General features: G+C 42.3%; 3 protein-coding genes across 4 annotated transcripts; all 3 read left to right on the forward strand.

Annotated features, from left to right (window-relative positions):
- Window positions 1-2,274: 2,274 nt before the first annotated feature.
- Window positions 2,275-5,198, forward strand: sult6b1 (sulfotransferase family, cytosolic, 6b, member 1). Its single transcript, XM_028972453.1, has 7 exons — window positions 2,275-3,042; window positions 3,332-3,444; window positions 3,541-3,630; window positions 3,894-4,017; window positions 4,519-4,613; window positions 4,712-4,868; window positions 4,977-5,198. The coding sequence occupies exons 1-7, from the start codon at window positions 2,844-2,846 to the stop codon at window positions 5,102-5,104; spliced, it is 906 nt and encodes a 301-aa protein (XP_028828286.1). The 5' UTR covers window positions 2,275-2,843; the 3' UTR covers window positions 5,105-5,198.
- Window positions 5,199-5,533: 335 nt separating this feature from the next.
- On the forward strand, window positions 5,534-10,071 carry LOC114785819 (sulfotransferase 6B1-like). 2 transcript variants are annotated; one of them, XM_028972444.1, is made up of 7 exons: window positions 5,534-5,793; window positions 5,951-6,063; window positions 6,237-6,326; window positions 6,405-6,531; window positions 7,885-7,979; window positions 9,266-9,422; window positions 9,498-10,071. In XM_028972444.1, the coding sequence occupies exons 1-7, from the start codon at window positions 5,583-5,585 to the stop codon at window positions 9,623-9,625; spliced, it is 921 nt and encodes a 306-aa protein (XP_028828277.1). In that variant the 5' UTR covers window positions 5,534-5,582; the 3' UTR covers window positions 9,626-10,071. The 2 variants fall into 2 exon arrangements, with proteins under 2 accessions (XP_028828277.1, XP_028828278.1); XM_028972445.1 differs by having other exon boundaries at window positions 6,405-6,525.
- Window positions 10,072-10,163: 92 nt separating this feature from the next.
- Window positions 10,164-15,043, forward strand: LOC114785818 (sulfotransferase 6B1-like). The gene is made up of 7 exons (XM_028972443.1): window positions 10,164-10,488; window positions 12,203-12,312; window positions 12,918-13,007; window positions 13,101-13,224; window positions 13,543-13,637; window positions 13,714-13,870; window positions 14,312-15,043. Exons 1-7 carry the CDS (start codon window positions 10,290-10,292, stop codon window positions 14,467-14,469), a joined length of 933 nt encoding a protein of 310 aa, XP_028828276.1. The 5' UTR covers window positions 10,164-10,289; the 3' UTR covers window positions 14,470-15,043.
- The last annotated feature ends 679 nt before the right edge of the window (window positions 15,044-15,722 follow it).

Genomic DNA, 15,722 nt, shown 5'->3' on the forward strand with positions numbered 1-15,722 from the left:
TTAAAAAAACATTCTGACCCACCAGCCTTGGAAGTCCTGAGAACTGGGATCAGGATTCCACTGCTGACATGCCCCCGCGTCATTCAAAAAAACATTCTTTTTTCCCTCCTGTGTCCCTGTGTTATAACGGCTCTTGTAACAGTGACTCAATGGACGGGTGGCTGTGCTGCCTTCATGTGGCGGAAAATAAAACCGTGCGACCTGAAGTGGCCTTTGTTCATATTTGACAGTCACATTGGGCTCATTCGGCTCCAAGTTTTACAGCCACGTCAAACTCTTGCCCACAGAACTTTTCAACCAAACTTACGTGGTTACTGTATAGAAGGAGTGAGACGCCTACTCTGATGTCAGACATATAGAAAATGTAAAATCATAAGTGCAGCAAGTGTCTTGTATGAATGCAACAGGGCCACTTTCACCAAAAGCACCAAACACCAAAGCTTAAGTAAATTTGCATATTTTAAATCAGCGACAGGAAATACACGGAAGTATAATGTCTTACTAAAATGTTCTTGCTTTGGACTGGGGTTGAAAAGGTGACATCCTTGAAAAGGATGTCCCTGAGCAATCAGGGTGCCAGCAGCATTGTTTGTGGCAATATTTTGGTCGCTTTTGACACTTCACGAATGAAGCTGACATTACTTTACTCTACACTTGACCCATACAACAATAAACTTTCCTCTCTAGATCAACATTGCGCGGACTTCACGTAATGCAACGCGACGCAATTTGCATGACAATGTCTTCCGACCGCTCTCTGGCGTGCTTTCAGTCACGAAAGGCCGCGGCTGATGAAACTAAATGGACGGGAACGTCATAGTTTCCGTAGCCTGAGTGTTATGATGTAACTCTGCGGTAACTCAGCCATAAGTCGGATTTACTCACTGGACGCCGGCGTCGCCGCACGCCGTTCAAGTTCTGCAACACTGACATCTAGCGGCCAGGGGCGGAACTGACACCTGCCGGTACCGACGACATTAGTTTCTTAAGGAGCCCAAAATCACATGCAACCACATGTCTCAATGGGCCCTACCGTCCACCCCCTACAATCTCTCATGGAGGAAAAATGGAAGAAATCCTGGGGTCAGAAAGCGACCATATGAATCAGAGCAGGTTTGAATGGACTGGGCAGTGCAGAGACACATCAGAGTAGGGCAGAGTAAAATGTTTGGGAAGTCAACGTCCCTTTGGGTCCAGAGCTCCTCCAACGAGTGTCAATGTCTCTCAGTGGTAGACGCACACTGTAGGAAAGGTAATGAGCAAAAACCATAACAGAGCATAGAAATACATAAGTAGAAAAACTGACATTTTAATGAGTCTGACAACATTTATAGTCACGTCTTTGTAGAAGTTTACCCAAACGAAATTCATTTGAATCAGCATGACTCAGTAAAGGTACAATTTTGTGCAGTCACCATTACACAAAGTTCGTGTTAGGAAAAGAAGTGGCTCAAGTGAAAAGTCAACGAATGCAGATATGCCACATAGTTTTCCTACACAGCGCTACATGAATCTGAAAAGGGGTGTGTCTAAATACAAAGCAGAAGAAATATTACTCTGTACACACTGAGAGTGCTTACATTATATAATAACCATAACTCATTCACATCATAGCCAGTAAAAATTAAACGAGTTAAAGAAAAAAAAAACCTTTTTGAAGGAAATAGTCTATATAAAGAGTAAAAAAACCTACACCACCACTATTTTTGTTCTGGTCTGTTATCTGATCAGGATGTGTTTTTGACATTAAATAAGTGAGTTTACACACTGCCTGCATTTTTCTCACAAGAGAGAAAGTCTGAATTCTGAACAATGTAGCAGTTAAAACATTTACAAGTGATCTGGCAATAATAGTTTCTAAATGTATCCCTGATATGTCATGTCACCGTCCAATGTACCATTGTGTCTCCGATTTTGAGTCAGAATTTTTGAGTTAAAATGCCTTGTTTTTAATTTAAATGAATAAAATGAGCGTCGTAGCCTCACCGCCTCTGTTAAAATTGATGTTTAGATCTACCTATTTTGGGTGGCATTTTGCACGTAAATGCATTGTACAATTTAATTATTGTATCTATTTGTAACTAGGTTTCTCTTTAGCTTTTATCTCCTTTTTCCCCCCAGTTAAAATATTTTAGTTTTAATGTGTTATTTCTTTAAGTCTGTGTTTGCCTTTAGTTTATTCTTAATTCTGTGAAGTACTTTGGTCAACCTCGGATGTTAAATGTCTGAAAGTTGGGTCATGGCAACTGTACTTTCTGATGTTTCATTCTGCAACTTTGTCAATCTGCTAATGTTAAAATGTGCTATATAAATAAAGATTGATTGATTTATTGAATATGGATAAATTCCTTCCTCATGGCTATTTAAAGATCATGATAATAGGGCTAGTACTTGTTATTGCCTCCTTTTTACAATCTGTGTGTATAGAATTTGCGCTGATTGTAGGTAGCCCAGCAGTGAAAGCAGCTTTGAGACTGAAGGATGCTACAGGGCCACATGACTGCTTGTCCGAGCGAGAGCCTGTGATCTCCAGTTGCTGAGTTAAGAATGAAGTGAGTGGAAACCGCCATCACTCCCACGTGCGTGAGTCCAGCTCTCCACCATTGGTGGATTTTTCGCCAAGTCATTCCCTCAGCAAAAGAGAAAAGCCTGAAACTCCGCCCCCTTCTTCAGCCGGCCTGCTCACTCAAAAACCTGTTCTGCAGCCAAGCACGTATGTACACACACACTAACACACACACACACACACACACACTGGCCCCTGTCCAACATAAATACGCTCCTCCTCTGGATGAGGGAACAGAGGAGCCGCAGCGAGTCCCGAGTTCAGAGCAAAGTCAACAATGAGCCAAGCGGCAGGACCACCTCGCACTGGCCAGACCAAAATGGAGATGGCCAAGAACATGAAAGATGAGGACAAGTTCTACAGGTACGACGGAGTCCTGTACTCCAGCGTCATGAGCCCCGTGGAAAACCTGGAGGGTCTGAAGAGCATGCAGGCCAGACCTGAAGACATTGTCCTGGTCGCGTATCCAAAGTGTGGTGAGCACCTCTTCGCGTTACGCACGATTTACGATTCGTAAAATGTCCTTACTCTGCACATTCCCTCTGTGCCGACCGAGAACCTCACACACTGTGTACGTGTGTGGAATGTGGAGCAGAAGGAAACTCTGGCATCGGGTTACAGGAAATTACATAATCTGTGTCCCTGTGCCTTTTACACAATCACAGTTATTCAGTCATGTGGGGCTTTTCTCCGTTTTTCTCGATGGAAGTAACAGAAGTGACAACACACACCCACACACGCGTCCCTATTTTCTTTATATTGCAGGATTCACATGGGTGGTCGGTGTGATGCGAAAGGTCATGGCAGCATCAGTTGGGACGAAGGAAACCTCAGACATCCTCCCTCTCATTGAGTTCCACAGTCCTGATGTCCAGAAGGTGATGGGGACTCGTGTGGAGAGCCCATATATAAAAAATATCAGGCATTAGAAGGTTCACGGTTTTCATTCAAATTTCTGCTTCTTTCCCTGAAAGACTGTTTCACAATTGCCTTCACCGAGATTTCTGGGAACCCACCTGCACCCTGACACCATTCCAGCCTCCTTCATGGTGAAGAAGACGAAGGTCAGAGATCTTTTCCGCTCTGGTGCCAATTCTGAAATGTGCATATGGTTAATTTGGTTGATAATCACAAGATGCAGCGGTAACCCAAGACTTGTGACATTTTCATTTGGCAGACACCCTTGTCCAGCCCATATCCAGTGTGCAGGTTTTTAAATAATGGAGAAATTAGGCAGAGTCGTTCCTGTAGCTACTATTGTGGATGGGAAGGGACTCGGCCATTTTTGATGACATGAGATGACACTCTTTTCCCTTTATCCCTGCAGATGCTGGTGGTGTTCAGGAACCCTAAAGATACTGTCGTCTCCTATTTCCACTTCATGAACAAGAACCCGGTGCTGTCCAAAGTGACATGGGACAACTTCTTCTCGAACTTCATGTCAGGAGATGGTGAGAAGAACTCTCTGTTTCTGTGATGGGAGAACATGTGTCATAGTAGGAACGCATGTCACGTTATTTTATAACTGAACAGGGTACAGAGACCTTCACACAGATGTCAGAAACAGGAGTAAAATGCAAATGCCAGAACAAGGGCGTGGCACGGCTAGGATACATTTATACTGATAAGACCAAATGATAACAACCAAACCAGAGCCGACCTGTAGCACAGGCAACAAAGGCAAATGCTAAGGGCGCCATCATTTCAGTGGGCGGCAAAAGTGGAGGAAGAAAAACGTGTAACATTCCACTATTGTAAAAACTAGTTGGTATTAATGTATCGTAATATGAAAGGAACAAACCCACATGAATTTTCCTGCTTAATAAAGCCTATGAGCTTAATAAAGTTGTAATAATATTGATAATGATACGTAACTTTCCTATGAGGCCACCGTGGTCTGGAGTACCAGGAAATGTCCGGATCATGACGGTGTCTGCTGTGTTGTTCAACAGTGGCCTGGGGATCTTACTTCGATCATGCCGTGGCCTGGGATAAGCTCATAGACGATCCAAACGTGAAAATCATCACGTATGAAGAGCTGAAGGAGGTAAGAGTGTCACCCTAAAGTCAAAGAGGGAAAGTCTCTGTATTCTGAGCAGTTTAGACTCTCAGACACACACACACACATTTGCATTTTCTCTGCAGGACTTGAGTGAAGGCATCAGGCAGATCTCCAAGTTCTTTGGCCTCACCATCACAGAGGAGCAGGTTCAGGCCATTGCAGACAAGAGCACCTTCACAGCTATGAGTGAGAATTCCAAGAACACCCACGGAAAGTTTGGCAGTGTCTTCTTCCGGAAAGGTCGGCATTTTCTGATGAATGGCCTTCAGTTTCTTGCAGTTTGCAATGTTTTAATGTTTTACCCCCAAAAGATTTTGTCTCCACCAAATGTCTATCTGTGTTGAGCAGGTGAGGTGGGCGACTGGAAGAACCATTTCACCGAGGCCCAGAGCCGGCAGATGGACGAGGAGTTCACCAGGAGACTAGCAGGGACCAGACTAGGAGCCAAGCTGAAATACGACGTGTACTGCAGATAGGCAGCTGCTCAGAGCTGTACTGACATTCGTAGATTTCATATTCGGATGATTTAGAAAGATGAAACATGTTTTAATAAAGATATTTCCTAAAAAATTGCTGGCTAAATCTCTCATTTAAATGCACGCACAATTTTCCGAGCTTTGAGGCACCAAAGCTTTGCAACAAATATGCAAGACGAGCTGCCGAAATCAAACCTCAGTTACCAAAATCAATGTTTACAGGAAGTCAACAATTTGGCCTCATCTTTACTCAAAAGCCATTTTCTTACGTTTGTGATGACAACACATAAACACACACATATCCGGCACGCTGTACAAAGTTCTGCTGGCCGCTGCAGCTGCTCGCTAGCCCCGCCCCGTGGGGGCGTGCCAAAGTCCGTCCTATCACACGAATAGGGTGGGGCAGGAGCGCCCCCACCCACACACGAATCCACAGAGAAAGGAAAACAGCAGTGGCTGTTAATGAGGGAATCTGGGAATGAGCCTGTCAGCAGCGCAGCACGGTGGCTGTCCCACATGGAGGCAGAGCAAAATGGAGCTCGCCCGGACCATGCGGGACGAAGAAAAGCTCTACAGACACGCCGGTGTTCTCTACCCCAGCGTTTTGTGTCCTGCTGAGAACCTGGAGGCTCTTAAGGCAACGGAGGCCAGATCTGAGGACATCCTGCTGATGTCCTTTCCAAAATGTGGTGGGTTGCTGAGCAGATGATGACCCTTATGGTGTATTGTAACCAACATTTCCTGCATGTTTCCTAAAACTGAAATGCAAACATAGAAATGCATAAAAGTTTTTTATTGCCTGAAATTTTGCTTTTCTTTTGACTTTTTTTTTTTTTTTTTTTTTAGGTTTCAACTGGATGGTGGCAGTCCTTCGCAAAATAATGAAGAGCGTTTCGGGAAAGGCATTCCCACCTGACACGCCCCCACAAATGGAGTTTTCCTCCCCAGACATGCAGAGGGTGTGTTACTGTGTGTGTGTGTGTGTGTGTGTGTGTGTTGCTGCTGGTAAATAATAAAGAGTGTTTAGTATTGTATGGTGGCATCCTGTAAGTATATAACCTGTCTTGCTTTATAAGTGGTGACAGAATTATGGAAAATAAATTATGTTTAGTTTTGGGGTTTTTTTGGCTAGATGTTGGCACAAGAACCCTCACCAAGGCTCATCGGAACACACTTGCATCCAGACAAAATACCCCAGTCTTTCAAAGAGAAGAAAACAAAGGTACATTGTACTCGATTTCTGTTCTGTTTAAGATTTATGTTCTGTCTACACACTGAGAAGCAATACATTTCCTTTCAGACGCTGATATTAATCAGAAACCCCAAAGACACGGCTGTCTCTTTCTACCACTTCATGGAGAACAACCCGGCGCTGCCCAAAACTGAGTCCTGGGACAAATTCTTCAGTGACTTTGTTACTGGTGAAGGTTGTGGAGTTCACGTTCGTATTTTTTTGGCCCCAGGCGATGACTGTGTGCCATGCATTCTAAAACATGTTATTCGCAGTTGGCTAGCTGGCTATAACTAGCACTTTAATATTAGCTAACAAAGAAAACTAGCATACGTTGTTAACCCAAGAGTATTAACTTTTGATCACTAGGCTTTTTTTATTGATTGGTTAGTGGAAGACTAATCCACAGTCCTGCAATAAATGACCAATGTTGTCTCATTTAGATTTTCATAATTTGTCTTACACTAAATGATGCAAATGAGACACCATGTTGGCTAGTTATTAGCTGTTGGTCTACATGCTGCGTACTGAAATCCTAGCAATTTCATTTGCTAATGCCCTTTGTTTTAACCATACAGTGGTATGCAGACACGGTTACTTGAAACAGATCATAATGGCACATAACAATTTACATAAACAGTTGTGGGCTTCACACCTCCAGCAGGTGACTCTACATTTCCTGTAGTTATGTGTGTGTGAGCGGCTCAGATTAGGATTAAATGGAGAGTGAGTGAGTTTGTTGTGAACACACCAACAGGGCTGCCAGGTTTCGTCAGCTGGCTGGAGTAAGATTTTCAGTTCGAAATGGTCTGAAATAATGAGGGTGGAAGTGCACAATGTATACAAAGAATGACCACCCCAACACAGAGAAGGACAAAATTCAAAACTGCCCAACCGGGTCACTTTGCTTCAGTCATCTTTCCATAATTCTGACCGTACTGGCCATGCTAGACATGCCTGAGCCAGTCTTGCTGTGCTAGTAAGAGTACATCTGTGGCCAACGCTTGTGCTCTCTCAGAGGGGGTAAAAAAAAAAAAATCACAATTACTCACATTTGAGAGAACAAGACAGATTCTGTTCACATGTCACGCTAAGTGCATGGGAAGTGGTAACCATGTTCGACAAGGTAGGACGCCAATGTTCACGTACACAAACTTGAATGAATGTAAGTAATCATCTGACAATGCACCATTCCCATCAGAGCTGGCAGTTGAAGAATCTTTAGCATTAATATTCATTTTTGCGGCTGTGTTTGTAGAGTAGGACAGTATTTTACAGTGGAATTGCTCATTGGGGCCTGAGCCTGAAAGCAAAGTATCATATTTTTGTTTGAAGGTTATGAAATCACTGTTTACAGCGACACCTTTGACCCAGTCTGTCTATTTGCTCTGACCTGGACTGGAGTGTGAAACGGTGTTCCTGTGAGATTTTTTTTCTATTTCAGACCAGTTCAATATGTGTTTTTAGTGAAAAGAGCTTGCAATACACTTCTAAGACAATGTTGCATCTGTAAAGAACTCTCATATTTTGTTCCTGTGCTGCTGAACAGTGCCCTTCGGATCGTATTTTGACCATGCTACAGCATGTGAGAAGATCATCCATGAACCAAACACAATGGTGATAACTTATGAAGAGCTGAAAGAGGTATAGAAACCCCCCACACACGCATACATGCACAAATGTCAGGGTGGGAGTGTGCAGTTACAGGCAAGCGTGATGAGCTGAATCCGGGTTTTATGGAAGGGTGGGTGTTACAGGAGAAAGTGTAGGTCTGAGTGTAGGTCAGACAGTCAAACAGGAAGTCTAAAACACACAGGGTTCGAACCGGGAAGTCCACGTCGGGGTACGGGGCGGGGTAAATCCAAGAGGCAGTGAGAAACAAGAGAATCAGTTTTTCAGCCCCATCCACACAATAATTTTTTTTTTTCTAAAACAGGTTGTCGATTAAAAAAAAAACAAAACGTATTTTTCTGACATGTCGTTATCCACACAGGGATGGCCCAAAATGCCACTCACCTGTAGGTGCCGCTGTAATTCTGCTTTGAAATCTAACAGGAAACTGGAACCATGGAGAATCACACACGCATAAAGGTTACCAGTAAACACAACCACAAAACAAGAATAGCGTGGCAGCCTTCTATTTTCAGGCAAAAAGTTCAGCGTACAGAACATTTCTTGTATTTGATTTGTGAGGACCAGCAGCACAACCATTTTATGATGCATTTGTGGTTATAGGTCAGGTTATGGGCTAACACAATGTGTTTTCTTTATTTTCATGACCATTTACGTTGGTAGATTCTCACTGAAGGCATCAAAACTATGAATGAACACATGTGGAGTTATGTACTTAACAAAAAGTGGAGACCTGGCCTCCACAGTCACCGGACCTGAACCAAATCGAGATGGTTTTGTGTAAGCTGGACCCCAACAAGTGCTAAACACCTCTGGGAACTCCTTCAAGACTGATGGAAAACCATTTCTGGTCACGACCTCTTGAAGCTCATGGAGAGAATGCCAAGAGTGTGCAAAGCAGTAATCAGAGCAAAGAAACTAGAATATAAAACATGCTTTCAGTTATTTCACCTCTTTCACATGCGTTCATTCACAGTTTTAATGCCTTCAAATGGTCAAGAAAAAAAAAAAAAAAAACACATTGAATGAGACAGTGTGTCTAAAACTTTTAGCCTGTACTGTACTGTAAGCGTATGTGGGGGAGAAAATTTCACTTAAAACCAACCTTAACCAACCTTAAAAATATGATGGGCGTGAAGCAAAAATTAAAATTTCCCTGTTTTAGAGAAAAACGTCATGTGGACGGGACCTTAATCACATAAACTAAGACAATTTAATACGTCTATGATAAACCATGCATGTGTCCATGGACTTTATGCGGTGAAAACTATATTTGTACATTTCTGTGCCCCGTGCAGGACCTGACTGGGAGCATTAGACAGATCTCTCAGTTCTCTGGCCTCCCCTTAACTGAGGATGAGGTCCAGACCATTGCAGCAGAGAGCACGTTCAGAGCCATGCTCACAGTCTCCAAGGACACTCACAGCTCATTCGGCAGCGTTTTATTCCGGAAAGGTATGACTTATCGGTGCACGAACCGCTCATATCTGGGAGCAAAGAGCGGCTCTTTCAAGCTGCCGTGTTGAACAGGTGAGGTGGGCGACTGGAAGAACCTCTTCACCAAGGCCCAGAGCCGGCAGATGGACGAGGAGTTCACCAGGAGACTAGGAGGGACCAGACTAGGAGCCAAGCTGAAATACGACGTGTACTGCAGATAGGGTCCTGTCTTTCCCATCATCCTTGGGCGTTTTCTCCACAGGAATCTGTGGCATGCACAGGATTTATTTTCCATCATTTCCCAGGCAATATGAAAAGACTCAAGCATCTGGTGTTCATAAAGCAAGACCAATACACAGAGGATTGTGGAAAGCTGCGTTTAATAATTAATATGGAGTCAGTTATATAACAATTCCAGCATCCACACTGAAGGAACCTTTGCTCCATAATGGAAAAAACTAGCAAAGTTAGTACAAAGTCTAAAAAAGAGGGTTCCCCCCACCGCATGTCATTTCAGTAAGATGAGCTATATTTTTAAAATACGAACATGACATGTTGAAATGGTGATATTCTCTGTATGAGAATTGTTTTCTAGAGACTGCTAGGCATCAGTCACGGAAATCGTATTCCCAAAACTTTTTCTTTTTAATAAATAAATAAAAATCTTGCTTGTTTTAACGTTTCCATGCACAACTCCTCATAGATTCTATACTCTAGTGGCTTCAGACAGTGGTTAAGCTGCTGGCTCCAGAAGACAAAGTTTCTTGGGAGGGACTACATGTTACGTAACAAAGTCAAATAAACACACACACACACGCACACAGACACACATGGGCTACCCTGGAATGCGCCTCAAGTGGTACGGCAGCTGCAGCAGATTAAGAGATGGACATGGAGAAGAAGACCGAAGAATGGAGGCAGACCGTTCTCGAGCGAACCAAAAACATGACGGATGAGGACAAGGTGTACAGATACAGGGGTTTGCTTTACTCTACCATCATGAGTCCCGTGGAAAATCTCGAGGCTCTGAGGACCATGGAGGCCAGACCTGAAGACCTTTTACTAGTGGCTTATCCAAAGTGTGGTGGGTAACAGGCATTCTGCTCGTTTCATGAGTAAACTGTCTTACTTTGACTGAATTTACCGGATCCTTCTGTGAAATGGACATTGGGGTCCTGTGGATTTACACTGTAAACAGTGAACACTGGCTAAACCTAAAAATCTAGAATTAAGCTGTCACACCTAATATTTTAGCACTGACTTAATGTAAATAATCCGATTACAGCAGGTTTGATTTGGTTACTTACATTATGTCAATGCTAAAATATTAGGTGTGACAGATTAATTCTATATTTTTAGGTTTAGCCAGTGTTCACTGTTTACTGTGTAGGAAATTATGATGTTGGGATAACAAATACAAAAGTAATGTTACATGATGTTAATTTTAATGTTTGGTATTGGTAGTGTATACTCATTAGTGTTTATATACTGTACAGTACCAGTCAAACATTTGGACATATCTCCTCACATATGGTTTTTGCCTTTTTAACATTATATAATACATTGAAATACAGTGGCCCAGAAGGGTCAACACAAATATTAGACACAGACATTTATTTATTAGATTTTTATTGATTTATTTAAATTGATTATTTATATATTCATTTATTTATGATGATGATGATTATTATTATTATTATTATATACTTTTATATACATTAATATCATCCCACAATTGCAAGTTTGACAGGCTGTTGAAAGCTGTGTTTTTCAAGTAAGTGGTACTCAAGTAAGTGCTTGGAATATTGTACTCTATACATATGACAATAAACTACTTGACTTGAAATGCAAATGCCGCAACACAAATGCAAAAGCTGCATAACAAATGCAATAACCACAATGGAAGTAACTTACAACATAGGCTACGCAAGATAAGCCACAGACACAGTGTTAAATATCATATTTTGCACATAATATTTAATATATGAACGCAGTGTCCATTGTCCCTTAACACATCTCAGTGAATAACATTGCTCATTATGACAGGCATTAATAAATGTTTTCTAGTAATGTAATGAGTCTTATTTCCATTGGGGCATAACTTCCGTTGTGGCTTTTGCATTCGTGATGCAGATTTTGCAGTTGTTTTGAGGCTTTGCAGCCACACTGGAAGTTACACCCCCGAAAACATTTGCGCTAGAAAATATTTATTACTGCCAGTCCTACGCCTGAAAACATTTATTAATGCATGTCATAATGAGCAATGTTATTCACTGTGATGTGTTTGGGTAAGGGATAATGGACAAAATAAATTCCTGAGAATATATTTTGATATTCTTAAAAATGCACAATGGGGGGCTTGCGGTGAAACAGTATTTCGAGGCACTGTATACTGTTTATATGGTAGTCTTGAAAATAAATATCTTGACTTGACTTAGGCACTGCATTCATAAATCAAATATTACGTGCAATATATGATATTTGATACATGAATGCAGTGTTCGTAACATCCGGGGTGCGTAACTTCTGTTGTGGCTTTTGCATTTGTGTTGCGGCCTTTACATTTGTTTAGACCATTCTGGGCCATCGTACTGATATTCACATACAATTCAATCTAAACTATTAACTTCGTATCGGATATGATTGTGTTTTGTCAGGGATCTAATTCTATAATCATATGACAGGAGTGGCATTTTGTTCTATGTATGTATTGTTAAGTGGTTAATGTATGCAATGTCATGTAAAGGGGGTTCTTCAAAAGTAAAAGCGTTTTTCACGTTGTTGTTTCTTTCCTACAGGGTTCAACTGGATGATAGGTGTTGTACGCCAAATGATAAAGGCAGTTTCTGGAAAGGAATTCACAGGCTTGCCCCCCCACATCGAGTTCCTTTCCCCAGACAGACAAAAGGTGTGTCTCGTGCCCTCATGCACAGCAGTGCAACAGAGAAATGATTCAAATATCTGTGATCGGCTATAGAGGTTTCACGCCTTCACTCCTGGCTCAATTTTTATTGAGCAGAAGTTGAAAATTCGAAATGGAATTAGGATATGGGGCCCCAAGTGCTCATTTCTGCAAAATGCATTCTGGTCCACAAAACATAGAGAAAATGCATTTTGTGTACCAGACTGACAACAGCGCCCATCGTTTTAAGGACAGAAGGCTGTGGTGTGTGAAAGACAGGAAATTAGTTATTTGAAAAAATATCAGTTTATCCATGAAATCTGTTTAATGGACAGAATATCAGAATGCATGTCACAAAGTGAATCGGGTGAGAAATAAGGTGAGCCAAATGTGTTTCATTTTCTGTGGACAAAGCACAACAAAAAGTGTACGTTGATTCCGTCATTATATAATTAATTTTGTGACACAGAATGCATTTTGTGCAGGGAAATAAGCACATGCTACTTAGTGTGGTGAGAAACATGACCATTACTGGCATCCATGCTAAAGCAGCCGTACCGTAGTGTCGTGTAAATCAACAATTCTCTCCTTCCTTTATGATGTTATGCCAGGAACTGGCACAGGAGCCCTCGCCAAGGTTCATGGGGACACATTTACTTCCAGAGAACATGCCAGCCTCCTTCAGAGAAAAGAAATCAAAGGTCAGAGCATTCGTGAACTGATTAAGAAGCTCCTTTTTTTTACAATTTCACTGCGCATTGAAGTCGCACCTAAGTTGCAACACTGTTTTTTAGATGCTGGTGGTGTTCAGGAACCCCAAAGATACGGCGGTGTCCTTCTACCACTTCATGAACAGCAATCCAGTGCTGCCCAAAACCAGCTGGGACAAATTCTTATCTGAATTCATGACTGGGGAAGGTAAAAAGTTTCAGCAAAAAAAAAAACTAACAAAGACGACAATGCATAAGAACATATATATAGAGAATTATATATTGTCCTATATACTTAAAAAATACTCGCATCAATTTTGACATAGAGGTCAGACGAGGGACTTACTTTGAATCGTATACATTATTAACTGAGAATGGTTTGCTGAAATGAGGTTCAACTGGGACAAACTGAAAATGTGAATAAAATTACTGCAGAACGAGGTTATGTTTTGTTGTGAGGAATCCACTGACTAACAGTTACACAGAAGACGTGTTGTGGACTGACCTCCTTCCGTATGTTCACCAGTGCTTTATGGCTCCTACTTCGATTATGCCTTAGCTTGTGAGAAGCTTTTGGATGAGCCAAATGTGAAAATGATCACATATGAAGACCTGAAAGAGGTTTGCCATACCAAAACACACGCAACAAAGCACGCTAGAACACACAGTCAGCTCACACACACATTCCAACCTGCAGGATCTGGCTGAAGGCATCAGGCAGGTCTCGCAGTTCTTCGGCCTCCCCCTCATGGAGGAGCAGATCCGGGCCATTGCAGCAGAGGGCACCTTCAGTGCAATGAGCAGACATGCCCATAAAACCCACGGGGATTTTGGAAAGGTTATTTTCCGTAAAGGTGGGTTGCTCGAATGTCAATGTCATTTCTCGAATGTCACTGTAGGACATTCACTTTTCTGCTTCAGCGTGGTTCTTATTATTTATAAATGATATTATGTGGGCAGTTGTAGCCTAGCAGAAGTGGACCCTGTAATCGGAAGGTTGCCGGTCCAAATCTCGAGCCACCAAGGTGCCACTGAGCAAAGCCCTGTCCTTTCATGGCTGCCCACTTCTCACCAAGGGTGACGGGTCAAATGCAGAGGACATATTTCTTTGTGTGCACCATGTGTTGTTCTGTGTTTCACAATGACAATTTCACTTTCCCTGCCTTCACTGCTCCCTGCGCCGTGTACTGTGCTTGCTGTCTATTACAATGACAAAAACATGGAGGACACAGGGAGGACACTTATGTGAAATTGTTCTGTTTGGTTGTATGACCCACTGCTGCCGTGTTGAGCAGGTGAGGTGGGCGACTGGAAGAACCACTTCACCGAGGCCCAGAGCCGGCAGATGGACGAGGAGTTCACCAGGAGACTAGCAGGAACCAGACTAGGAGCCAAGCTGAAATACGACGTGTACTGCAGACACGGAGATGAGCAGAAGCCGTCACTTCGTTAGGGTTTAAGAGAGGGGATGTGCCGATCTTCAAATGAAATATGACAACGTGCCAACGTGTATCTTGCAAGCACAGATTCTTCTCTCAAGTACAAGTGTAGATACTGGTGTATCTTACTACTTACTACTATTGTATTTTATAAGATTACACATTTCATGGGGCAGTGGTGGCCTATAGCGATTAAAGAAGCGGCTCCGTAATCAGAAGGTTGCCGGTTTGAATCCCGATCCGCCCAGGGGCCACTGAGCAAAGTACCGTCCCCCCACACACTGCTCCCCGGGCGCCTGTCATGGCTGCCCACTGCTTACCAAGGGTGATGGACACACAGAGGACACATTTCGTTGTGTCACCATGTGCTGTGCTGCTGTTAATGACAATCACTTCGGTTTCATTTAATTGACGATGGATGAAATCATCAAAGATAGATACAGATACATTATATCTGCTTGCAGATTTTATGTACATAATGTATCTGTCACAGTTCTAGGTTCCACTGTTTGTGCCCCTGATGACCAGATTGTGTACATTAATTTTGGATTATTAAAAAAGGATTCGATAAAAAAAAACTCTTTATTACTCAGCATACAGGTTTTGTATTTCGGGGAAATACAGGAGGAAGTTAAAAAATTATTACATACATAGACACACACAAACACACACACACACACACACACACACACTCAGTAATACACATAGCTAAAGACTGATGTGATGTGAAATGACAGATAACCCTGCAGACTATGCAGCTCAGCGGCATTGGCAAATGCAGGCAGTCCAAGTCCATGATCACTCAGAGCATGTTTGAGGAGCTACTTTACACACATAGAGGTCTTCTGTAACCTACTCTCATGCCTCCATTAGATAATATAAAAGCTCTGAAAACCATGGAGGCCAGATTTGAGGACGTTGTGCTGGTGACTTAACCATAGTGCAGTGGGGGTAAAAATGTTACTCATGATCATTATGGGATTTTCTGTATGGAAGACTGTCTTGTTCCCCTGAATGCAGCTGGTTACTGAGTAGAAGGTTTTTGGTGGCAGTCCCTGTCAGATGACCTCTGAACTTCAGATTCACAGCATCACAGAATATATTTTACACTAAGAAAATGTTTTATACAAATCTAAATCCTATTTAGGGTTTGATCAATGCACAAAAAAATCCCCCACAAAGATTATAGACTGTAAAATTACATGAACGGGCAAAAAAATCCATAAGTATTCGCACCACGAATTCTGGGGACACTCCTCACCACAAT

This window comes from Denticeps clupeoides, chromosome 3 (assembly GCF_900700375.1).
Source record: "Denticeps clupeoides chromosome 3, fDenClu1.1, whole genome shotgun sequence".
In the NCBI taxonomy this organism is placed as follows: domain Eukaryota; kingdom Metazoa; phylum Chordata; class Actinopteri; order Clupeiformes; family Denticipitidae; genus Denticeps; species Denticeps clupeoides.